The sequence below is a fragment of the Cyprinus carpio genome, chromosome B14 (genome assembly GCF_018340385.1).
Source record: "Cyprinus carpio isolate SPL01 chromosome B14, ASM1834038v1, whole genome shotgun sequence".
Lineage (NCBI taxonomy): Eukaryota > Metazoa > Chordata > Actinopteri > Cypriniformes > Cyprinidae > Cyprinus > Cyprinus carpio.
In genome coordinates this window covers 23,812,405-23,838,870 of record NC_056610.1, presented here as the reverse complement: position 1 = coordinate 23,838,870, position 26,466 = coordinate 23,812,405, and the positions used below count along the sequence as shown (strand labels likewise).

The 26,466-nt window shown below is 34.4% G+C and overlaps 1 protein-coding gene across 2 annotated transcripts; it reads left to right on the top strand.

Moving 5' to 3' along the window:
- Nucleotides 1–26,466, top strand: LOC109073781 (gamma-aminobutyric acid receptor subunit beta-2-like). Of its 2 annotated transcripts, XM_042738670.1 has the most exons (7): nt 1–591; nt 7,762–7,844; nt 16,660–16,797; nt 18,850–19,002; nt 23,443–23,687; nt 24,025–24,165; nt 26,017–26,466. In XM_042738670.1, the coding sequence occupies exons 1-7, from the start codon at nt 386–388 to the stop codon at nt 26,359–26,361; spliced, it is 1,311 nt and encodes a 436-aa protein (XP_042594604.1). In that variant the 5' UTR covers nt 1–385; the 3' UTR covers nt 26,362–26,466. The 2 variants fall into 2 exon arrangements, with proteins under 2 accessions (XP_042594604.1, XP_042594605.1); XM_042738671.1 differs by lacking the exon at nt 24,025–24,165 and having other exon boundaries at nt 11–591.

The window sequence follows — 26,466 nt, the reverse complement described above, 5'->3', positions numbered from 1 at the left end:
AAAGTATATATCAGGTGGAAAAAGCTCCTTAAAGTAATGCTCACAGGTTACCACTTTTTACAGTCTGGTTTTAAATGTTAATATTAAATACTTAAATATTAATCACAGTGTAGTTTAAATATTAACATCAGTCTTATTAATATTAAATATTGGTGTAAACATAAGCAAGCAGAAAACAAGCAGTTAGTAAACGAATAGAGTGCCAGTCTAAAAGAGACAAGTTTTTTTTTTTTAAAGAATAGAATTAGAATAGAGAGTGCTAGAGTTGTGGGAAATACAGAGAGAGAACAAAGAGAGATACTTTTGAATGCTGTATTTTCTCAGTAGCCTTCATGATCTCATCTTCTTCAAACGTTCCTCTTATTTTTAGGACTACACCCTCACCATGTATTTCCAGCAGGCTTGGCGAGACAAGCGCTTGTCGTACACGGAGATCCCTCTGAATCTAACCTTGGATAACCGCGTGGCTGACCAGCTGTGGGTGCCCGACACCTACTTCCTCAACGATAAGAAATCCTTCGTTCACGGAGTGACAGTCAAGAACCGAATGATACGCCTGCATCCCGACGGCACTGTGCTCTACGGATTAAGGTACGTCCTGTGAGGTCATTATCATTGTCCTTATCGACCCGTAATCACGTTTGTCTCCTCTCATCATTCTGTCCGTGCTAACTATTTGCAAACCACCCACATACACATCGTTCACGACGTGCTCAGAGGCCTGTTTTTATTTTCCCTGGCTGCTGATGCATTATGCCGGTGTAAATGACTCAACATCGCTGTCTATGTTTAGAAGGGATGAAATTGTTGTTGCTAATTCCAAAGCTGCGCATTGTGCTTGCCGTTCCCCAGCCTGACAGCGGTGTCCTTATCAGAAGAGTGCTTAAAAATTAAAAATCTGCATTGCAGCAGATAATTCACTGTTATTAAGGCGACCGAAATCAATAAATATAATTTATAACGCTTCATTATGTAAGTGCCCAATTACATAAGCTATTTTTATGTAACCCAAAAGGGGAAACTGTGTGCAGAAACTCTAAATGCACATGATGAAACATTGATGGGAATGTGTGAGAGTGCCGTGACCTGGCCCGCAGAACATTGCTTTCGGGACTGCCATCGTGCTACTTTGTCAATGGAGACCTTTGCATGTGAGACAGTGCATGTGTGTGTGTGTGTGTGTGCATGTGTTTAGGAGCCAGTAATAGAGCGTTCTCTTTCGTGACATCTGAAATTTAGTGCAAATCTGTGCTCTGTTGCAGTTTGACATTAAAGAGTGTTGGAAGATGGGCTTTCTGGGTTTGAAAATCTGTGTGTTTGCAGTGAGTGGGGGTGTGTTGTCCGTGTTCCTTGGGTGCCCTGCTCCACTAAGCCTGCCAAAGCAAGTTCCTCAATTACCAGGAGAAGAAGAAAATAACAGCGCTCTTCTATAGCTGCCTGTGAGAGCCCAGTCTGACAATTTAGCACAGACAGGTAGATCTGATTATTTTGCTTCTAAAAGACTTCAACCAATAACACGGACGCTGGCCAGGAGATGAAAATACACAGGCTTAAATACAATTTCTGAGTCATTATACAAGAAGTGAATCATGGCTTAGCAGTCTGTGTTGTCATTTTTTTAATGGACTAATGTCAACACATTTTCTATTAATATACCAAAGACATTTTCATATTCATTTAGTTTCAAATTCAAATTTCAATGGTTGGAGCTTTTAAAGATACAAGGAACTTTCTTTGATGCATAGCGTGCATGTTGACTTTGAGTACTCTAAAATCAACTCTAAAGTAACTGATTCATATTGCTACTTAATCTGGACAAGAGTCAACCACTTAAACAAAGGACTGTCAGACTGACATGCAAAGTCACACACATTTATTTTTTTGATATATTTTATTTGCTAATAAATGCTTCAAACAACAATTATGTATCATTCAATCCAGTGATAACACTTATGAAAATTCACCTTGGTTGTACTACCATAAAAAACGTGGTTATTGTCGTTAAACCATGTAACCATAAATTAACCATGGTTTTACTACACAAACCATAGTTTAACCATATTATTTGTAGTAAAACTGTGGCTATACAAATGGTAATCGATCTCCAAAAACAAACAAACAAACAAAAACAAAACATGGTTACTACACTTTTACTATAATAAAACCATGGTTAACTTTCATAATGGTAGTTCTTTCTTAAAAAATGCATTGTGTCGACCATACCCTTACAAAAATTATCCATGGTTAAGTAACCATGTTTTTTTTCCTTTTTTGTCAGATTGATTACAATTTGTATAACCACAGTTTTACTACAGATGGTTAACATGATTAACATGGTTAAACTATGGTTATTGTAGTGTAGTCTATGGTTAGAGTAGCAAAAACATGGTTAATTTGTGGTTGAACTAAAATAACCATGTTTTTCTTTTTCTTTCCTTTTTTTCAGTAGTGTAGTACTTTTTAAACACTACTTTTTCCCATATGGACTGATAGAAAACCTGAATGCCTTCACTCCTGAAATATGTGTGAATTCAGTCAATCAGATCAAACTTGCCGGATCAAAAAAGTCCCTTCTGCTTTTGTGTGCAATGTGTATAAAAAAAGGCTGAGACTACTTTGTTTAAATGTAAACAAAATATCATCTGTCTGAATTAAACCAACATTTCACATATAGTTTAAGCAGTAATCAGCTTATTGTTTTGTGATGTGTCACATTCAAAGCATTTTAGCACACAGCATAGCTTGGTAAGCATACGTTATGAGGTGTTCAGCAAGGCTATGTACTAGACCCAATTAAGAAGCGTCACAGCACAGTTAGGGCCACTTCTGTCTAAATGCAGCTGACTAATTTAGGAAATAATAGACTTAAGCTAATCTAAATTACTAGACATAGTGACTGAGAGAAGAAGAGGTCTTCTGTTTACCTTCTCATTTACAGTGGATGAGCCACGCAAATAAAACCGAGACATGATCATTAATTCTCATTTACAGAAAAGGTTGCTTATTATATGGAGGTGATAGTGCATTGGCTGGTGTTTTTTTTTTTTTTTCAGCGACTTAAAGATGTCTACGGGCAGAATAGGACAACTTCTATTTATAGCTGGCATTATTGTATTTTGTATAATAATCACACATTCCTGTGCTATCTATCTGTGTAAAGGTAGGTAAATATAACAGCGGCAACAGGAAAACTCAGATAGGAGAGGCATCACTGCAAGGAAAATTCTGAAGTGGTGGCAAAATTCAATACCATGTCCTTCTCTCACACATTCAAGTCTGATACTGTTAATTGTGGCTTAGCAGGATGACAAAAAATATATATATTTATATTAAAGGAATATAAAAGTAAATGCTCTGATCTTTATGTGACACATCCTTTCTCTGCCTCTGATTTTTTTTTTAATTCTGCAAATTTATGTTTTTAAAAACACATCTTTGCTGGTTAAATTCAACATGAACTCTAAATTGGCTTGATTTCAATATATACTTTTTTTTTTTACATTTGGCACACGCTTTAATCCAAAGCAAGCAGTTTCCATGGAAGGCATGAACTGATATAATGTGTATAACATTATATCAGTTCATGCCTTCCATGGAAACTGAACAAATGACCTTGGTGTTTTTAATGCTATGCTTTACACTTTTTAAATGCACATTCCTTGTGTGTATGTGCACATTGATTTCATTTTCATTTTTGATCACTTTTGTCCAAAGCAATTTATATTCCTTTCAAAGTACACATTTTATAAGTTCAATTTCCTGGGAATCAAAACCCATGACCTTGGTGCTTTTAATGCTATGCTTTTCAGAAACACTTTCTTGATGTACATTCCTAGTCCGTATGTGCACATTATATGTATGCCCATTCAAATGACTTTCCAGATCTGATGATCTCACCAAGCCAGTTTTCATATAGAGACCATTTTTCACCATTTGTTCGCATGATGGTCAAAAATGAAATAAATGTACTATATTTTAGCTTGATTTTTATTTAATGTTTTGTATTTTTAGTGGAATTTATGGAACTAATTTATATTTATTATTATACAGATACTTGTTGAAGTGAAAAAAAAATAAAAAGTGAAACTTAGTTATATCAGTTTATTATAAAAAATGCACAAAAATTGTATAATTTTATATAAAATATATATTTTCCAAATAAAATTTTATTCAACCTGCATGAAAGTCAATTCCATGCATCTAAGGAAGTTGTGTTCCAAATTTGAGGTTGATATCTCAAAAAATGAGCTTCCAGTAAAATTTTGTTTGGATGCAGTACCAAACATTTCCACTAGTTGAGATTTGCGTCCCAATCATTTCCAATGTCCCTGATTCTTGTGTGTGTGTGTGTGTGTGTGTGTGTGTGTGTGTGTGTGTGTGTGTGTGTGTGTGTGTGTGTGTTCACAAAGCAAGTGCCAAAACCTTTACTAAGTTTCATACCATTCTGATGATGAAAAAATTGTCAAATTTTTCTGTCAAGAATGACCAACCAACACGAGAGGGTTAAAAAAAAAAAATCACAATCTATTTAAGTGTGTGAAATCTTTGATCCAGTTCAGGACTACCATTTTGGCTGCTGTGTTTTCAGCTCGTCCTCTCGCCACCCTCATAATGTAATTTAGTCAGACCCCTGCGTGGTGTGTTGCAGCGCAAGCCTTAGTAAACAAGGTCGTTTGGAATAAAGGTACACATGCTGCCTTGGGGTCTGTACCCAACCCTTACATGAACCTGTGCGGTGCGCGGGGAAACCGTAGCGCTGCGGCCCGCCAGTGATGGATGGCTAGATGAAGTCTAGTGTGCTGGCAAAAAGAACGCTCTTGAATGCATGGGGATGAGAAGATCTCTGTGTTGGTGGGTTTCAATGCAGGGAAGTAGCAGTCTCGCAACACTAGCGAGTAAACAGCTCCGACTTTTATTCCTCAGACCCTTTTCAAGCTGATACAAGCTGCCAGAGGCGTTAAGCGCCACTAAACCGGTGAGGGTCAGGCCTAGCTTCCTTCTGCTCTTAATATATTGAGCCAAGCCCTCTTCAAGCGGATACAAATCAAGCAGTAAGCAGCAGGTCAGAGTGAGACGGAGAGCAGAGAAATAGAGAGACTGGGGCAAAATCTTTTTTACGTTTTTCTTCCTAACTCACAGACTGCTACAAACATACCTATCGTCTTTTAGTAAACTAAATGTGTCTTTGGCAATAAATAACTTATAATGAGAAAAACTAGATCATAACATCATATTTAATAGGAATCAGAGTGTTTGCAATGGTTGGGGGCGATTATAACACCTGACAAAGAGATCATATTAGCCCACTCTGATGAAAAAAACACATCCAGGTTGTAATGTCATTGCTTTAATATGTTTATTTATTTATTTTTTGTCCTTTATATCATAATAATTCTTTTGGCTGTCAGATATAATGTGTGCTTCAAGGAAAAGTCTAGTGGCAGCTATTATAATTGTATGAAGCAAGTCCACAACTAGACTAAAATAATTTATGAAATAACATTAATTATTACAAGTTTTAATTCAAAAGCATTAAAACTTCAAACAGAAATGGCATGTTATTATATATTTTCTTCAAACAGAATATATATGATATTATATATTATTTATAATAATAATAATAATAATATATATATATATATATATATATATATATATATATATATATATATATATATATATTATATATATATGTGTGTGTGTGTGTGTGTGTGTGTGTGTGTGTTTGAAAGAAGGCTCTTCTGCTCACCAAGGCTGCATTTTTGATCAACACTACAGTAAAAACAGTGAAATATTATTACAATTTAAAAATAACATTTTTCTCTGTGAATGTATTTTAAACAGTAATTTATTTCTGTGATGCGCAGCTGTATTTTCAGCATCATTACTGCAGTCTTCAGTGTCACATGATCTTCAGAAATCATTCTAATATGATGATTTGTTGCTCAAGAAACATTTCTGATTATTATTAATGTTGAAAACAGTTGTGCTGCACAATATTTTTGTGGAAACCGTGATAGATTTAATTTTTTTTAGGATTCACAGATGAATAGAAAGTTCAAAAGAACAGCATTTATCTGAAACAGAAATCTTTTGTAACATTAGAAATGTCTTTACTCTCACTTTTGATCAATTTTATGCGTTCTTGATGAATGGAGGAATCGAGAGACACCAGCTCCACCTCGAACTCTCCTCAGCTTTCCAACAACTCTCTCATCTATCCATCTCTTAGACACCCAAACACACTGAGACTTTTGCTGATGATGTAGCGACCTATTAATAGCCTGTTATTTTTACCTCTGCCATCTTGGCCTAATTTCCTGATTTCCCAGAGCTCCCAGTTCTTCCAGTGCTTCCTGTGGAATTGTGATTGTGGGACGGTGCAGAGGGGAACCTCGGGAGTATTGATGTTTTTGGCATGCTGATTTATGACCGGGAACAAAGAGAGAGATGAGGATTGCTGACGAGCCAGAACTGTATACGGAAAAAATGCAACCCACAAAAATCTAAAGCGCAAGTTTAATCGCTGCTTTACATCAAATCAGTTTTTTTGGTAACATAATAAATGTATTTACTGTCACAGTTGATGTTTAATGCATCCTTGCAGAATAAATGTATTAATTTATTTCACAAAAGACAAACTTACTGACCACAAAAGATGAGCATTGTTCTCATGCATACGGTGAAAACTGCAAAAATTGAAACCAGTTTAATAAGCGCTGCAAAGTTACAAAGTTAGTTACAGGTCCATGACTTTTTAATGTTAACTAAATAATCATGATGGAATTTGACTGATGCTAATTCACGAAATCAAGTAGAAATATACAATGATTTATTAAAATTCCACTTATATAACACTTCAATATATAATAAGTTATTTATTAAATATAAGTTATTTTTAATTTAGGATTTTTAATATATAAATAAGATATGTATCTCGGTTTCCACAAAAATATTGTGCAGCACAACTGTTTTCAACATTGATAATAATCAGAAATGTTTCTTGAGCAGCAGATCATCATATTAGCATGATTTCTGAAGATCATGTGACACTGAAGACTGGAGTAATGATGCTGAAAATACAGCTGCACATCACAGGAATAAAGTACAGTTTAACAAAGATTTACATAGAAAACTGTTATTTTAAATATTATATTTCACAGTTTTACTCTTTTTACTGTATTTCTGAGTATAAGAGTCTTCTTCCAAAAAGTAAAAACATAAATTATTATTATTTTTTTTTTTTTTTAGTGTCATTTTTACAGACAGTTTGGTTCACGTAGAAACTGGAAAAGAAAAGAAAAGAAAAGAAAAGAAAAAAAGAAAAGAAAAGAAAAAGAAGTGAAGTTGCACTCATATCTGTTGGATAATTCAAGTAAAAGGATTTTGAATTGAGTTGTGTTCTGAATTAATAAAGATAAGCAGTTCTTTTAGATTCTCTTAATTGTTTTATAAATCTAGTTGTTTTATGTTTTATTAAAGAGGCATGGCTGCATTAAGTTTTATGAAGTCTATGCAGCTGGGTCAGACCCACAGGACAGAGTTTTCAGGTTTTCAGGTAATAATCTTGGTTGTCCACTCAAGATCATTTCAAGTTTAACACTTTCATCAAAAGCAGCTTGCTTTGCATTGAAGGTGTACAGTTCATGTTGATGCGTTTCCTGGGAATCAGACCCTTGCTGATGGTGTTCTCTACTGTTTGAGCAACAGGAATATAGTAATCAGTAACCTCCACAGTGCTCTGTGTCTGCTCTGCTGCAGGATCACCACCACCGCGGCCTGTATGATGGACCTGAGGCGATACCCGCTGGACGAGCAGAACTGCACGCTGGAGATCGAGAGCTGTGAGTGATTCTCAGATTCACACCATCTGTCTAGAGGTCAAATTATAGCATTTTTAGGACAGATATTTCTAATAATTGTTTTTTTTATATTGAACTGATAACCAGATTTGTAAATAAAAAAAATATATTATTATTATTATTATTGTTTTTATAAAAGCATAACATTATTTAATTATTACATGTATTATTATTATGAATAATAAAAGCAATAAAATAGAAATTCATAATGTTATTTAATTTTTTTATGTATTATTATTATGAATAATAAAAGCAATAATAAATCATATTATGGAGTGAATAATAAAAGCAATAAAATACAAAATATGTAATGTTTTTTTTGTAATGATTATTGTATTTTTGTTTTGTTCGTTGATGGTTATTATTATTGTTGTTGATGATAATAATAATTATTATTATTATTATTTACTATAACTGTATGGAGAATGATTTTTATTTTACTTTATTTTGTTTTTTAAATCATAAAATACTGAACATATTATTTAAAAAATAAAATATGTAATAGTAAGAATAATAATTTATAAAACGTATATTATTATGGAATATGTAATATTTATTATTATTGTTGTTGTTGTTGATGTTGTTGTTATTTTCAGAATGCATAATGATTTTTATTTTGTTTTATTAAAACATTATTGAAAAATATTATTAAAAATCAATATAATATGTAATAAAATAATAATTGATATAATATTTTGTTGTTTTTTAATATTTTTTTTATATATGCCACAAATATAATAGTATTGATAATAATGATGATGATGATGATGTTGTTTTTTATATGTAATAAATTTATTGTTGTTGATAATAATGATGATGATGATGATGATGATGATATTATGCTTATATGTTTACTATAACTGTATGTTGTGTATTTTCAGATGCATAATGATTTTTATTTTGTTTTTATTCTGACAGAAATATTATTTAAAAACAATATAATATGTTAAATCAATAATTTTATAAATCTTTCCACCCCCAAAATAATACTATGATTATGATGATTATGAATTAAATTACTTAACTGGTCGGGAAAATACTTTAAAATAAATATTGGTAATAGTAATCATAATATTTATTATTATTCTTGTTGTTTATGCATAATCCCGAATAGAACATTTATATTGTTGTATATATATTATTATGAAATATGTAATAGTTATTATTGTTGTTGTTGTTGATGATGTTGTTATTTACAGAATGCATAATGATTTTTATTTTGTTTTATTAAAACATTATTGAGAAATATTATTAAAAACAATATAATATTTATAAAATTATATATTAATTATTTAATATTGTGTTGTATAAACCTTGTTGTTTTAAAATTTTTGTTTTTTATAAATAAAAACTGCCCAAAATAAAATAGTAATAATAACAATGATGATGATGCCATTATTTAACAATCAATAATAATAATATGATAATTATTATTATTATTATTTACTATAAACTGTATATGGAGAATTATTTTTTATTTTACTATTACTTTATTTTGTTTTTTAAATCATAAAATACTGAACATATTATTTAAAAAAATAAAATATGTATTTTTTTTGTTTTTTAAATTTTTTATTATTATAAATTATTTTTTTATTTTTTGTTTCTATTTTTTTTAGATTTGTCCCATAAATATAATAGCATTAATAATAATAATAATAAAATAATAATATGGTCACAAATGTAATTTCATGTTTATGTTACACTGTAACTAAAATGCTGCACATTTTGCATTTAAGAGTGAATGGCTGTTCAGTAAAGAGCTGAATAATGAATGTAAGCAGTGCTTTAAGAAAGTCTCTCCACCTGTGAACCCTCTTGTTGCTTGTTGAACACACAGTGCTTTAATTGTGTTTTCGGAGTCTGTTCTGTAGAAACCCGATATTACAGAACCAATATTTTGAACATAGGCTCAAGCGATTATGGGTTATATGTTTCTCCGTCTGATGATCTGTTTTTCAGCATGACAGCAGTGTTAAATTATGCATTTACAGCCATAACAACAGCTAATCATCGCCCTCTTTATCAAGATGAATGGGCTTTCTATTTTGTCATTATTGCCTGTAATTGTGTGTAACGCAATTTTTCTTGTAATGAAAAATGAAAGACACAGGAGAAGAATGCGAGGTCTTCTCAGTGTTTTATCTTTGTCCCTGGAGTGCTGGATTACAGCGCTGTGATGTGATGCTCCGGCACAGGCTCTGTTTCATCATTAAGTTGCCAGAAGCGTTAAGCAGCACAGAAACACTGAGGGTCAGGCCTGACTTCCTTCAGCTACCAATACACTGCGCTGTTTTCTCCTTCTGCCTCCTTCTCTCGCTCCTGCCCTTCATTTCTGGCTGGTTTCCCTTCTTCTACTCATTCCCTCTCAGGGTTATTGTAGTCAACTAAAACTAAAACCATAAAAAGCGTTTTCGCTTCTTGAAATTGCTACTATTTTATTTCATCACATTGCTAAAGCAGTGTTTCGCATTTGCAATTAGTTGCTTTTTCTATTCTTGAAATTGCTACTGTAGATAAAAAGTCAGACCTTGATATACTAAAACAAATAACAACTAATGAAAAATGACAAAATAAACAAAAAAATGTATCTAACATTAAAATAAACTCAAAATATTAACAAAAACTATAATGGCATCCCAGTGATATTAAAATAAAACTTTTATTGTTTTGTTTTGTTTTGTTTTGTTTTGTTTTCTTAAAGGTGTCACAAAATTCTAAATTTAAGGGAAAAAAAAAAACCATCAGGGTTGCCAGGTCTGCGTAACAAAACCAGCCCAAATGCTTCTCAAAACTAGACCAATCACAGCCAAAAACTTGAAGAAATTGGCTAACAAAAATTTCTTCAAAATCAGATTCTAAAAAAAAAATAAAAACTAAAAATCAGTTCACAACAACTTTATAATAGTAGTTCAGTTCTGCGGGAAAACTGAAGACTTGGCAACACTGGGCCACACGCCCCACAGGATGTTGCATTAAACCTATGTTGAAATAAGAGAGAGTTTTCATTAGTCAAAACATAAATTATTACATCAATAGTTTGGTAACACTTTACAATACGGTTCATTAGTTAATGTTAGTTAATGTATTAACTAAGATGAATGAACAATGAACAGTACATTTATTACAGTATTTATTAATAGTTCTTAATGTTAGTTAATGAGAATACAGTCGTTCATCATTAGTTCATGCTCATTCACAGTGCATTAACTATTGAGCACAACTGTTGATTTTAATCATCCATTAGTAAATGTTGAAATTAACATTAACTAAGATTAATAAATGCTGAAGAACTATTGTTAATTATTAGTTCATGTTAACTAATGTAGTTAACTAATGAACCGTATTGTAAAGTGTTACCAAGTTTTGACAAAATATGCAAATTAATATATATATATATATATATATATATATATATGTGTGTGTGTGTGTGTGTGTGTGTGTGTGTGTGTGTGTGTGTGGTATATTGTATATACTATGGCCAACACAATTAATCTAATTTCCACAATTAAATAAATTATATAATATAAATATATATATATATAAATGGATAATTTATATACATTTAATACAAATTTCTCTAGGTATAATTTCAAACATTGATCATTAATAAAATTCTAAAAGTGTCTCATGTTGCTAATGAAAATGGAATGCATTTTTAAAAATTTGAATTTAAATCGAATCCAACTGGAGAACACCTGGCAACCCAGCTTTCTTTCACCTACTCTCTCACACTCACGTTTCTTTTCCCGTGTCTGTACCCTTTCACGCTCACAATTGCATGTTTTCCCGTAATTTCTCGTCTGCGTATCTGTGCAGAAGTGTTTTGTGTGGTGTTTCACGTGAGTTAATGAGACACAAGCCAAAGCCTTCTTTTCCCTGATCAACTTGATTCTTGATACATTTTTAATGGCCACGATTCAGAAGCAGAAGCTCCGCGCTCGAGTCGCTCACCTCTGATGTGGATTCCTTTTTTTTTTTCTGGTTTCTCTCAAGGCCCGAGGGAATAATGTAGCGGTCGCAGTAAAGTGATGTGATCTGTTGTCAGTAATCAACCAGTCAATTGACAGAATCAGACGCGGTGGCACAGAGATAATAGATTTAATGGAAAGTGAAACACCAGTCCTTCCCAGTCCAGCAGCAGTTTTCTCTAGAGTCCTCAGCTCTCTCTCACTCTCATGCTTTTCTCGCTTTCGTCTCTTGCTATTTAAAAGCCTTTTGAGACAGTGGGGTGAACACGACGCAACCACACCAGACACATCTTATGACTGTCACATGGCTCGAGCTCTTGTCGTATTTACATCACGTTGCTCTCTGGCCCATTAAACTGAAGGAGAAAGGCGTGTTTGTTATCTTTGTCGCTGCATTAATGCTTTATAAGGCCTACAGCTTTGCTGGCCTTTTTAAGTCTGTACCTGGTTGCCAAGTCATGCAGAGATAACTCCCTTGAATATGAAGAAATCAGAAGCTCGTCGTTAATTATTTAAAACACTAAATAGGTCACTGGTTCTCATTATAAGTAGCATGCAGACAAACTGGTGCAGATAGAGAAGGAACCTCAGCGAGGACGGAGAACAAGAAAACACAGATTCCTTCACTGATGTGGATGTGTGTCTGTTTCATAACCAGCTGTCCCTTTACATCACTTAATGATCACTTGTTTTGAAATCTAAATGTCACCGTCAATATTTATACTGCACTTTCCATGAATACCATGCAATTTGGTTGCCCGTTGGTTTATGTAAAGTATTTAAAACACATATAAAACACATAGTGACCATAAGATAACCAGTCATAAGATATATGCATCATAATATAAATAATCTTTCCATTGATGTATGGTTTGTTAGGATCGGACAATATTTGGCCGAGATACAACTATTTGAAAATCTGGAATCTGAGGATACAAAAATATCTAAATATTGAGAAAATAAATTTTAAAGTAAGTTCTTAGCAATGCATATTACTAATCAAAAATTAAGGAACATGATCTTTACTTAATATCCTAATGATTTTAGGCTAGGGCTGTCAAATGATTAATCACGATTAATCACATCCAAAATAAAAGTTTTGTTTACATAATATATGTATGTGTACAGGGTATATTTATAATGTATATATAAATACACACACATAAATTATATATTTAGAAAATATTTACATGTATATACATTTATATATTTATATTCTTATATTTTTATATTATATATAAATATATTTAATATATAAACATAACATATTTCTTCTTCTAAATATATACATGCATGTGTGTGTATTTATATATACATAATAAATATACACAGTATACACACATATATTATGTAAACAAAACTTTTATTTTGGATGTGATTAATCGTGATTAATCATTTGACAGCCCTATTTTAGGCATAAAAGAAACATCGTTAATTTTGACGCATACAATGTATTGTTGGCTATTGCTACAAATATACTCCAGCGACTGCTTTTGTGCTCCAGGGTCACATATCAGGATATGAGTAATTTTATATCATGATAACGATATATATCATGTTACACTCTTAAAAATAAAGGTGCTTAAAAGGTGCTTCACAGCGATGCCATAGAAGAACCATTTCTGGTTCCACAAAAAACCATTCAGTCAAAGGTTCTTTAAAGAACCATCACAAAGAACCTTTTTTTTTTTTTGTGAAACAGAAAGGTTCTTCAGATGTTAAAGTTTCTTTATGGAACCATTCAGAAAAAAAGGCTCTTCTGTGGCATCATTAAGCACCTTTATTTTTAAGAGTGTATAGTTGTTTTTGCTTTTAATAAGGTTTATATATATATATATATATATATATATATATATATATATATATATATATATATATATATATATATATAAATATAAAAAGATTATTATATTTTTTATAAAAACTTTGTTTTTATTTTATACTGAAGCAACACTGGTTATTGCATGATCAAAGTAACATAATTTGTATCACATAACCAAATTTTCACATAAACAACCTTATACATTTTTTCTTGTTGATTGCGTTTGTCAGTCTTAACCTTCAACCCTGTTACCCAAAAATATTGTAGGGGAAAAAAAACATTGCATAAATATTTATCTTTATTTTTTGGGAAATATAACAACAACAACAAAACTTTTGTTCCCAGCTAGCTATTTATTGATGTAATTTAGAGATGTAATATGTAATTTGAATGATATTTACAACCCTGTTTACCATGTTTGCATCATTTTTAGTTTGTTTTGTTTATTTTTTAATGGTATAAGGTTTGTCTATCTATTTCTAAAATGTTTTAAATTGTATTTAGACATATCACAAATATCGGTAACAGGGTTGAAAACAAATCTAACCCCATTATTTAATATAAAACAAATTTCTTATAATATTTACTAATATGCAATATTTAAATGGACAACCTGAGGATGATGATCAACGTTTTTGAGACAAACAAACATTTTTTTTTATTTTGAAAAAAAAAAAAAAAAAATTATATATATATATTTATATATATATATAAATATATATATATATAAAATATATATATATATATATATATATATACAGGTCCTTCTCAAAAAATTAGCATATTGTGAAAAAGTTCATTATTTTCAATAATGTAATGATAAAAAATTAAACTTTCATATATTTTAGATTCATTGCACACCAACTGAAATATTTCAGGTCTTTTACTGTTTTAATACTGATGATTTTGGCATACCCAAGCTCATGAAACCCAAAAATTCCTATCTCAAAAAAATTTGCATATCATGAAAAGGTTCTCTAAACGAGCTATTAACCTAATCATCTGAATCAAACTAATTAACTCTAAACACCTGCAAAAGATTCCTGAGGCTTTTTAAAACCCCCCAGCCTGGTTCATTACTCAAAACCGCAATCATGGGTAAGAGGTTAACCCAGAAGGCCATCATTGACAACCCTCAAGCGAGAGGGTTAAGACACAGAAAGAAATTTTTCTGAATGAATAGGCTGTTCCCAGAGTGCTGTATCAAGGCACCTCAGTGGGAAGTTTGTGGGAAGGAAAAAGTGTGGCAAAAAAACGCTGCACAATGAGAAGAGGTGACCGGACCCTGAGGAAGATTGTGGAGAAGAACCGATTCCAGACCTTGGGGGACCTGCGGAAGCAGTGGACTGAGTCTGGAGTAGAAACATCCAGAGCCACGTGCACAGGCGTGTGCTTTTGAACCAGAAACAGGGGCAGAAGTGCCTGACCTGGGCTACAGAGAAGCAGCACTGGACTGTTGCTCAGTGGTCCAAAGTACTTTTTTCGGATGAAAATTTTGCATGTCATTCTGAAATCAAGGTGCCAGAGTCTGGAGGAAGACTGGGGAGAAGGAAATGCCAAAATGCCTGAAGTCCAGTGTCAAGTACCCACAGTCAGTGATGGTCTGGGGTGCCATGTCAGCTGCTGGTGTTGGTCCACTGTGTTTTATCAAGGGCAGGGTCAATGCAGCTAGCTATCAGGAGATTTTTGGAGCACTTCATGCTTCCATCTGCTGAAAAGCTTTATGGCGATGAAGATTTCGTTTTTCAGCACGACCTGGCACCTGCTCACAGTGCCAAAACCACTGGTAAATGGTTTACTGACCATGGTATTACTGTGCGCAATTGGCCTGCCAACTCTCCTGACCTGAACCCCATAGAGAATCTGTGGGATATTGTGAAGAGAAAGTTGAGAGACGCAAGACCCAACACTCTGGATGAGCTTAAGGCCGCTATCGAAGCATCCTGGGCCTCATAACACCTCAGCAGTGCCACAGGCTGATTGCCTCCATGCCACGCCGCTTAAAGCAGTCATTTCTGCAAAAGGATTCCCGACCAAGTATTGAGTGCATAACTGAACATAATTATTTGAAGGTTGACTTTTTTTGTATTAAAAACACTTTTCTTTTATTGGTCGGATGAAATATGCTAATTTTTTGAGATAGGAAATTTTGGGTTTTCATGAGCTGTATGCCAAAATCATCAGTATTAAAACAATAAAAGACCTGAAATATTTCAGTTGGTGTGCAATGAATCTAAAATATATGAAAGTTTAATTTTTATCATTACATTATCGAAAATAATGAACTTTTTCACAATATGCTAATTTTTTGAGAAGGACCTGTATATATAAACAGATTAAAAATATTTATAAAAACTATAATAGTATTTCAATGATACTAAAGTAACACTGGTTATTGCATGATCAAAGTAACATAATTTGTATCACATGCTTCAAAAAATGCTTTCTTGTTGATTGCATTTGTCAGTCTTAACCTTCAACCCTGTTACCCAAAATATTGAAGGAAAATAGTTTTTTGAATAAATTTGTATCTTTAATTTTTGGGAAATATATAAAAAAAACAAACAAAAAAACTTTTGGTCCCAGCTTGCTATTGATTGATGTAATTTAGAGATATATGTTATTTAAATGTGATATCTACAACCCTGTTACCCACGTTTGCATCGTTTTTAGTTTGTTTTGTTTATTTTTAATGGTATAAGTTTGTCTAAAAAATTCAACTATATTTAGACATGTCATTAATATTGGTAACAGGGTTGAAAACAAACCTAACCCCATTTATTAATATAAAACAATTTTTTTATAACACTTTCTAATATACAATATTTAAATGGACAGCCTGAGGATGATGAGGATCAACTCTCTCTTTGTTTAAAGTCTCATAAAGCTTGGATGCAGAAGGAAGTAAGACACAAAGTCAGTCTTTGTGCAGAGCTCATGTTCTGCTGCTGTTCCTCGGTTGTCCTCATATTTGTTATAACACACGTGTGTTTGGATCCTCCAGATGGCTACACCACAGATGATATCGAGTTTTACTGGCGAGGGGGAAACGGAGCCGTTTCTGGGGTGGAGAGGATCGAGCTGCCTCAGTTCTCCATCGTGGACTACAAACTCATCTCCAAGAACGTGGTTTTCTCCACAGGTTGAGTTTATTCTCTTTGTGTGTGTTGTACAATTGGGACCATGAGTCAGAAGTAATGTTTGATCTAGGGGTGGGCGGTAGGACCAGAATATTATATCACATTTTTTACATGATTATCTAATGAAAAAATAATTTTACAAATGAAAAAGATATTTCAGTTTTTTTCACACTTGAAGGACACAAACCAAAAGATATGATTATTCAAGACTTCTGTTACAAACAAAAGTAAAGCTGATATAAAATGGATGGGTCTCAGCCTGAATTATTTGAATTTTTATCAGAGCTGTGTAGATTACATTAACATAATCTGTTATGGATTCCAAATTGCATGACAAAAATTGTAGTTAGTAACGTAATCCATTACATTATACATTTTAGGTAATATAATCAGACTACTTTTTGATTACTCGTTTATCACATTGATTTAAATAGGATAAAATTGTACCATATGGAAATAAAAATACAAAGAGAAAGAAAATATATTCTGTTTATTGTTATTAATTACAAGTGCATTAAACATTACATTACTGTAAGGTCCCAATCTAGAAACTGCAGTGGGTTTGTCTGAGTTTGAGTTTAGGCTGAGAAAGGTAAAAATTTATTAAATCACACAAATGTAAAGTTAAAATAAATCATTTTAAAATAACAGTCAAAAAAAATCATACTAAATCTGACCATTAACCAACTTTAGAGGACCATGAAGATGCAAATGTGTTACTTAATTAATCATAAGAATTATTACCTTAAAATCTCAATATATTAGATGAAAGAGGGGGAAATATGGGAATTCCTGCGTTACATGTAAATAAGAAATAACGTGCATTTGTGCATTTGAAAGTTTCCGAAGACATAGAAATACATGGTTAAATAGCCCATAATTTAATGTGCTCATCAGTAATGTTGAGAAAACACTTCTTGAAACTGAAATGTTTTTTGTAAACCCAGTGCTCAAAGTCTGTGTGGTTGTATATTTTCTGTTTAATTATAATGACTGGTCTCTGTGTGAACGTCCACAAAACTGCAAGACTTTCTGAATGTGTAGAAGCAGTTAGCTATTTAAGAAAAGAGGAAAAAGAAGAATTAGGGAAAATCAATAAATTACATTCAAAGGCTTTGTGTGCAACAGCCATTATACACACAGAAAGCTGATATACGGTGATACACAAGAACATCACAAGCTGAAGTGCTGTGGTGCAGACGTTATTGCATGCATATATAGTTACAGTGTCCTTTTGCTAAACCTTGAAGCGATGTATGCGATGAGTAAGCATGTGAGTAAGTGCACATAATTTGTTTTTCTCCAGTCTTATTATCATCACTGGTCTGCCTTTCAGGAACAGATAACAGGAACAGTCTGGCTGTCTGACTCTACCCACACTCTCAGACACGCCGCTTATTATTGTGACCTGTTCTGCCACTAAATATAAATTTGAGGTGGCCTGTGTGTTTACTAGAGATGGACCAATGCATTAAATGATCGGCATTCTGCAATACAAGAAAAAGACTGATGCTAAAAGCAACAGTTTATTAATAATGGTCAGTCCAGGTTTTTCTTTTTAAGAAATTATGCATTATTGCATTAAATTGATTAAAGGATGCATTACATGCATTACATGAGTGTAAAGATTTCAAATAAAATGTTCTACTTATCAAAGAAACCTAAAAAATCATGCATCACAAAAATATGAAGCAGCACGACATGACAGAAATGTTTCTTGAACAGCAAATTAGAATGATTTCTGAAGATCATGTGACACTGAAGACTGGAGTAATGATGCTGAAAATTCAGCTTTGATCATTACATTTGACAATATATTAAAACAGAAAACGGTTATTTTGAATTCCAGTAATATTTGACCTTTTTTTACTGCATTTTTTATCAAATAAATGCAGCCCCGGTGAACAGAAAATGCTTCTTTTACAAACATTTAAAATTTGACACACCACCCCAGACTTTGTATGGTACGACTACTGCAATTCCAAAATGTTTATTACTAGATGTTACTGGAAAACATGAATGAAACCGTCCTTCTTTATCTTTTTTTGGACCAGGTTCTTATCCCCGTCTGTCTCTGAGCTTCAAACTCAAGAGGAACATCGGTTACTTCATCCTGCAGACTTACATGCCCTCGATCCTAATCACCATCCTGTCCTGGGTATCCTTCTGGATCAACTACGATGCTTCTGCTGCCCGTGTGGCTTTAGGTGGGACATCTGATCATGTGATGTGTGTTATTGTTGGTTTGTTGGGTCTATGGGGAACATTTTATACCGTGTCTTTATTTAGTGTGCTCAGGGATCAGCTCAGGAGTGATTTCCGGTACTTGTTTTACAGGCTCTTTTCTGTTTGCCTTTCAGTTGAGTAATACATCAGTGTCTGTGATTTTGCCAAGATGTGTTTCTGTATCAACATCCTTGTTGGTCCTGGAGCAACACTCCTATATTGTGCTGCAGTGATGGCATCATTTTGTAGGTTTACCTGGAAGTTTACATCACCCTGGTTCCCTCTACAAAACCCAATAGGATTTTCATGTTGGCTTTTGGATCATCGTGGAAAAAAAGCTCTGTGACCTTCAAAAGTTTATGATTCTTACACATTTCGTGCATCAAGATAATCGTCACCAATGAATACTTTTAATGCGTTTCAAAGCCTGTGTTTGAAACGGCGAGGCAGTGGAAGTGAACTGGGAGATGATACGTTTTCCAGTTCGGTGTGATGGTGTTTAATGACCCAGGCGACCTCAGAACGAGTAAAAGCTTAATAAAATCACAAGGGGGTATTGCTGATGGTGTAGAATAAGTCTTGAAAATGTTTCTAGCTTATGTTAACCGCAGACCTTTTTTCAGACGTTTAACTAACCAGTGCTGAGTAGATTACTTACACATTGTAGCCCGCTATGGATTACAAATTACATGAATTGTAATTAGTAACTTAATCTGGATTACACATATTAGGTCTGACTACTTTTTAATTACTTTTAAACTACTTTTTACCTAATGTGTTTATCACATGACTCGAATGTGAAAAAAACAAAAAACAAAGAACATATTATCATTAAACACCAGGGTTTCTGAAACTGGGGTTCATGAAAAGCTTAATTACTGAAATCATAAAAATATGAATTGCATGGGAATCCCGACATTAGACGAACAAACATTAATAAACATGAAAGCATGAGATTATATAGCAAGGTTTTAAATATTTTGTCCAGACTTCCAATATTAATAATCAGTGAAGGTTGAAATGATAAAGACCTAGTATTTCAGAGATACGCATCAGGAATGTTTAGTTTCCTGTGTTAGTCTCATTTATATAAGTAGTAGAGTCGTTTAGAAAGGAAAAAAATAAGAAATGTGGTGAATCAATAAATTAAGAATAATTTACTTCCATTGTGTGAATAATATACAATCATGTAACCCATAATCTGATTATGAGCATTTTAAAACATAATATAATCTAATTACAAGTACTTAAATGTTTGGAATTTTACGTAATCCAGATTACACGTAATCAGTAACTACTCATAAAAGAAAAACATTGATATTGCGAGAATGGAAGTGTAAGTCTGAAAAATGCAAACTAACTTTTTTAAGTTTTAGGACTAATTCCTGCAGCACTCTATATATAAATCTGATTTTAGCTTCCATTTATAGTCAGATATGGCCATGGGATATTCCTCCTCGACCGTAGAGGTGTTCCTGTGCTCGACACTGGAAATACAAGGAAACAAGAATCTGCATTAGGGTGAGCTTTGCAGGTGTTCAGAGTCTCCTGCCAACGATGTTGCAGAGAATAAACGGAGACATGCATTCATTCAGCAGGTGTAAGATTTTCAACAGGTTTTCTCATCTCAACAAATGCTTGATAAACGGGTTATATCTTATAATGCTGGCGCTTCAGCTCATCGATTCATTGAATTTGCTGAAACGTGATTACATCCCCCAGATGTCCTCATGTACATAAGATGTGACAAGACTCGCTTAGCCAGACTTTTAACTGAAGCCATAGGGTTTGGGCTCTACAGCCAAGGACAGATGCAGTCTGAATGACATGTAAAGCAACTCATATAAGAGTTCATTTGTTCAATGTCTTGTTGAGGAGCAGGTAAATAACAGAAGAGCATGCAACCATGCCTCATTCATTCAACATCAGCACGAAAGCATAGCCAATAATGGCACAACAATCTGAACCCTAAGAAAATAGTTGGAGATGTCTGTAAAGTTTGTTTACCTTTTTAATCAGAATTCTTAATCTCAAACAAATAGTGCATGTTGCGATTAAGCAAGATTTGTTAGGTTTATACGTTGTTTGAGGGTTAGCGTCCTCTGAGGTCTTCTAAGGGTTGATTCAAGAACATGTCTTGGCAAAATCAATCTGTTCCCCAAGAAGAGAATTGCTCAGCGGTTGCTCTTTCATATTGTCATATTATGACTCATGTTTGAGATTTTTGGTAGACTTTGGTTTTTTTTTTTTTTTTTTTTTTTTTTAAATCAGAGTGCAGTTTAAAATGCTTTTAAAGCATCTCGTCTGAAACTCTAGAGGAGACAATCATGAGACGTTTTTCTCATTGCTGCGTGGGAGGAATTAGATATTGTGGTTGTGCTTTCCCTTGGGCAGTACCTGCCTGTGCTCCAAAAGAGGAGGCTCAAATTGCAAATGAAATTGTATGATGCTTGGACTCAAGTGGGTCTTAAATCTGCCTCACTCCTGTGAAAATACGGCGCTGCCAGTGCTCCGCTCCAAACTCTATTAGGAGTGCTCTGTAGCCTCTGCTGATCTGCGTTGATGTATTACTGCTGATTTAGCTGACAAACTTTCCTCCGGTCGCTCTTCACTGACATGTTTTATGTCCAGGGCCATGTTCCTGCCATTATGACAAAATGACTTCTTCTGACGCTGATACTTGCAGTGGAGACGGCGGAGAATAGATCACTGATGATAGGGAGCCGGGCCTTTTGTGTTTGGGTGAACTTGTCAGAATGAATCTGTCTGCAGTGAGGGGCATGTGACAAAGAAACACATGTCTCAACCTTGCTGTATTGTTTAAACAGAAATACAGCAGCTCTGTTACAGACTTGACGTCTCGGTTTCTCTACGTGGCTTCAGAATGAATTGCTTGAGGTTTATAAAACAGATAGTTCCGGTCCTTGATTCTGATTGGCTGAGCCAAGATCAAAGCTGTTGTAAATTACTCTACAGACATACACCTTTGTTTACATTTGTGTGTTGCTCGGCAACCACTTTGTTGGAACCACAGCTGATTCTGAGGAACTACATTGTTTGGTGGAAGAATACTGTTTTTGTTAATATCACTACACTTTATTTGCTCTGTTTTATTTTGTGAAACCTTACTATGTATATGGAATAACCATTTTATAAAAGCAATTAGCCATGTGAAGCTGTGGTTTACAGTGAATTTATAACAGCTTTATAACTCCACTTCGCATCGTGCCTAACAACACCCCTTAGCTGTTATAAATTCACTGTAAATCCACGGCTTCTTGGGGCTTATTGCTTTATTCTACACTGAACGTGTTTGCTATGTATGTGTGAATTTGACAAAATGGAGACGATGAGGATGATGAACAAATTAAACATTTAGGAATATAGGAGAAATGCTTATGAATTGTTCTTTGACTAATTTGCCAGATGGGTTAGAGGTGAGCCATTGAAAAACTAGATTTGACACTTTATAATATAGTTGCACCATTCAAAAGATTATTTTTATAATACATTTGAAAATCACAGCAATGCTTTAATTTAACAAGGATGCATAAAGTTGATCAAAAGGGACAGTAAAGACATTTATAATGTTACAAATTCTATTTAAAATAAACGATGTTCTTTTGAACTTTTCAAAGAATTCTGAAAAATGTATCACTTTGTTTTCGCAAAAGTATTAAGAAGCTCAAGTGTTTTCAAAATTTATAATAAATCATCATATCAGAATGATTTCTGAAGGATCATGTGACACTTAAGACTGGAGTAATGATGCTGAAAATTCAGCTTTGATCACAGAAATAAATTACATTTTACCATAAATTCACATAGAAAACAGATATTTTAAATTGTAATAATATTTCACAATAATATAATAATATTTTCTACTGCTTTTTTGAGCAAATAAATGCAGCCTTGGCGAGCATAAGAGGTCGTTTTGTGCTTGTTTTGTGAATATTTTCAATCGGTTTGCTTAAAAATAGCCTCAACAAGCTGCAAATTTTGAGGTACCACTGATGCCACAAGAACTTTGTGAGGCGAGTTGCATGAAAGCGAACAGACCCCTAAACTCAAGCATTAAGTTTCGTCATGCAACTTTGTTCAAGAGTGCCACCCGAAATGGTGCTTCGTTTAAATCGAAAAGCACATCAGGTATATCTCAATGCTTTTCTCTGGAAGCGCCGTAGCTCGCGGCACACCGATTTGCATTTGCATTAGCGCATTGTATTCAAGTCGATTGTTGTCAGAGTTTTCATAATGGTTTGAAGTTGGAAGATGACACATGAATAACCTCTGTAATTGCTTCGTTGGCAGCTCCTACTCAGCGCTTGCTGGATAATTACGTCTCACTTCTCTTGTTATATAAAGCTGCGACTGACTTGAGCTGTACTTAATTATGCCTGAACGCTTTCTCTGAACTCCAGGTATCACCACCGTGCTGACCATGACCACCATTAATACTCACTTGCGAGAGACGCTTCCCAAGATTCCCTACGTGAAAGCCATAGACATGTACCTGATGGGCTGCTTTGTCTTTGTGTTCCTGGCGTTGCTGGAGTATGCCTTTGTCAACTACATCTTCTTCGGGAGAGGCCCACAGCGGCAGAAGAAGGCGGCAGAAAAAGCCGCCACGGCCAACAATGAGAAACTCAGACCCGACCCCAACAAGGTACTGCTGAGCTTTCCACACACACACACCTCACACGTCTTTAGGGTTTGTTGACAAAGGCCTCTGGTCAGAAGGTGGTCGGTTTTCTTTTAGGGTCGGATTGTTAAAACACCAGATGTATAGCTGTATTTTTCCCACTGGCATAAGCTTGTTCACCAACCGCAACCTAATGGGCTTTTACCCTCAGAAACATGTGATGAAATATCCGGGAGATCGGCGCAGACTTTTGTTAGCTGGCGGAGCCTCTAGGACTTTCCTTCTAATCTCACTGAAAGAGTTGTGTCTCTCTCCGAGTGCGGCCGACCTCTGTAACAGTGCTGATTTTGTATGCTTGCAGTGGTTGGTGGGAAGTGTAGTTCAGAGAGACGATACTCTCTATGCCAGAATGAAACAGAGGGAAATTGACGGGTATGACTCGATGTGGGATCCGATCTTTGCGGAGGATGCAGCATTAGGACTAGGCGATCAAAGACTTAAGGTACTGAATGGTACAAAAAAATGCAATGGCTCTGCATCGATAACCAACCAGAAGTAAACACACCCAAGCTCTTTCTGTTTGATTCTTATGATTTCTTTGGATGACTTTCTGTTGTTCTTCCTTTAGAGTAATGATGGTAGCCATCATCATTTCCACCATTACGTTGTCCTGCCCTTTTTTCAGTTACTGTTTGCACCCGAGCCTTTTTCCCAGACGCTCATTCCTGTTTGATTGCCGAGCGTAGCATTTTGTGCAGTGGATGCTTATTAGTTTGAAGGACCGTTCACACCACGGAGGATAACTTTAAGAAGTTTTAATCATTCAAATTTTCTGAGAATATAGGGCAGTCCACACTACAACTATAACGATAACCACACAGAAGAAAAGTGTTGGGGGTAACGCATTTCAAGTAACGTGATTTGCGTAGTCAGTTTACTTTTTCAGGTAACAAGTTACTTTTTCAAACACATCACTTTTGAGATTTTTTTGTTATTTAAAAAACTAATAATCAAGCCCAGACCAGGTGACAAAATGTAACATAAAGGAAACGTAACGCATCACTTTCCGTAGAAGTAACTAAGTAACTCAATACTGTAATGCATTACTTTTAAAAGAGACTTTCCCCAACACTGCAGAAGAGTGATATTGTTGAAACGATAAAAGCATTGGCCGCCAATCAGAATCCATGTAATTTTTAATATATCATTATAAACAAATGATATCATGCATTGCTGTGGACACTAACTAAATTATCGTTATGCAATAGATATATGTACATTAATCATTCTTGGTGTGAACGAGACTTCACTTTTGGGACATTCAGAGTACTGAATTTGATTTTGGGGTAATTACTTATAAACATAAATTAAGGTCTGTAAAATCTGAATAGCCAAGATTATTGTCTACATAAAAACCAAGTGGCTGATAAATCTATATGATGTAATAAAATTTAAAGCATGTGAGATATTAAACTTCTGTTACACACTATTTAGCCTAATGAATGTTCGAAGCAGAAAATCTATTAACAAGGTGAACAACACAATGGGGAACTAACCTTAATCTGGTAAGGCATTAGTTAGTCTTGATAAAATCAAAATTATCCGAATATAAATATATATATATATATATACTGATAAATTGTTGTATCACAAGCCAGGTGCAACATTTGTCGCTTTGTTACAGTAACACTTAGCAAACTGCATTAGCAATGTTTATAAAGGACAATTTTGATGATTATTATGCAGCCTAAGATATAATAATGCTTAAAATGAAACTTTAAAATGAAAAATAAAATTTAAGCAAGCAAGGTTCGTGGAAAGCCCCGGCCTTTCCTTACCTCCATCTCCGCAACCTGACTCCTCCCTGTTGATCTAGACTTCTGCCTTCATGTTTTTGCCTATTTTATTTGCATTTATTTGGCTGATTTATACGCAGACAGAATTTTAACCATGCCATGGTTGAAATTCGGAAATAATCCTGGATATTATTGCCTGGAACGCTTCTACTCCACAGCTTACCATGAGTGCAGTATAACTATCGCTGACGATTCGTTGTACTGCATTCATCATGATCTTAAAGGGACAGTGCACTTCTTTTCAACATCTAGCTCATGAAATCCATCATTGTGCATCATTTCAACACATGCAAAAACAGCATTACCCTGCGGTCTGTGATTTTTAAAGGCGGTTTCCGGTTGCATGAAAAAAATGTTTTGAAAATATCCTACCCACAGATCTCAGAAAGATGCTGGTTTTGCGAATTTAATGCATAGAGGGCTCTTCAATAATGCACCATTTGGTGACCGTGATTCTTTAATTGCACCTGATCTTACAATGTTTCTCCTCTCTCCAGATGACCGCCGATGATATCCGGCTGACCACGGTTGAGATGAAGAACGAGATGGGTCCGTCTGATCTGTCCAGGGGTCTGGGTGACCCGCGTAACACCATGCTAGCCTACGACAGCTCCACCCTTCAGTACCGCCGAGCGGCCATGGCTCGGCAAAACTACGGCCACAGCGCCCTGGAGCGCCACGCCACCCAGAAGAAAAGCCGGCTCAGGAGACGGGCTTCCCAGCTCAAGGTCAACATCCCGGACCTCTCCGACGTCAACTCCATCGACAAGTGGTCGAGGATGATCTTCCCCACCGTGTTTTCCTTCTTCAACATAGTTTACTGGCTTTACTACGTGCATTAAAAGCATCCGGAGAGCGGAACAGACTAAAAGAGAAAACAAAGAAGAGTAAAAAAGAGAACAAAACAATACACCTTTTGCTGATTTATTTCAAATATATAGCGGAAA

Bases quoted from the DNA above. Each gene is read 5' to 3' on its own strand.
- LOC109073781 (XM_042738670.1), top strand. From the start codon at position 386: ATGTATTTCCAGCAGGCTTGGCGAGACAAGCGCTTGTCGTACACGGAG. The intron at 16,798-18,849 runs GTTGAGTTTATT...TTTTTGGACCAG, and splicing joins GAACGTGGTTTTCTCCACAG to GTTCTTATCCCCGTCTGTCT. The intron at 19,003-23,442 runs GTGGGACATCTG...TCTGAACTCCAG, and splicing joins TGCTGCCCGTGTGGCTTTAG to GTATCACCACCGTGCTGACC.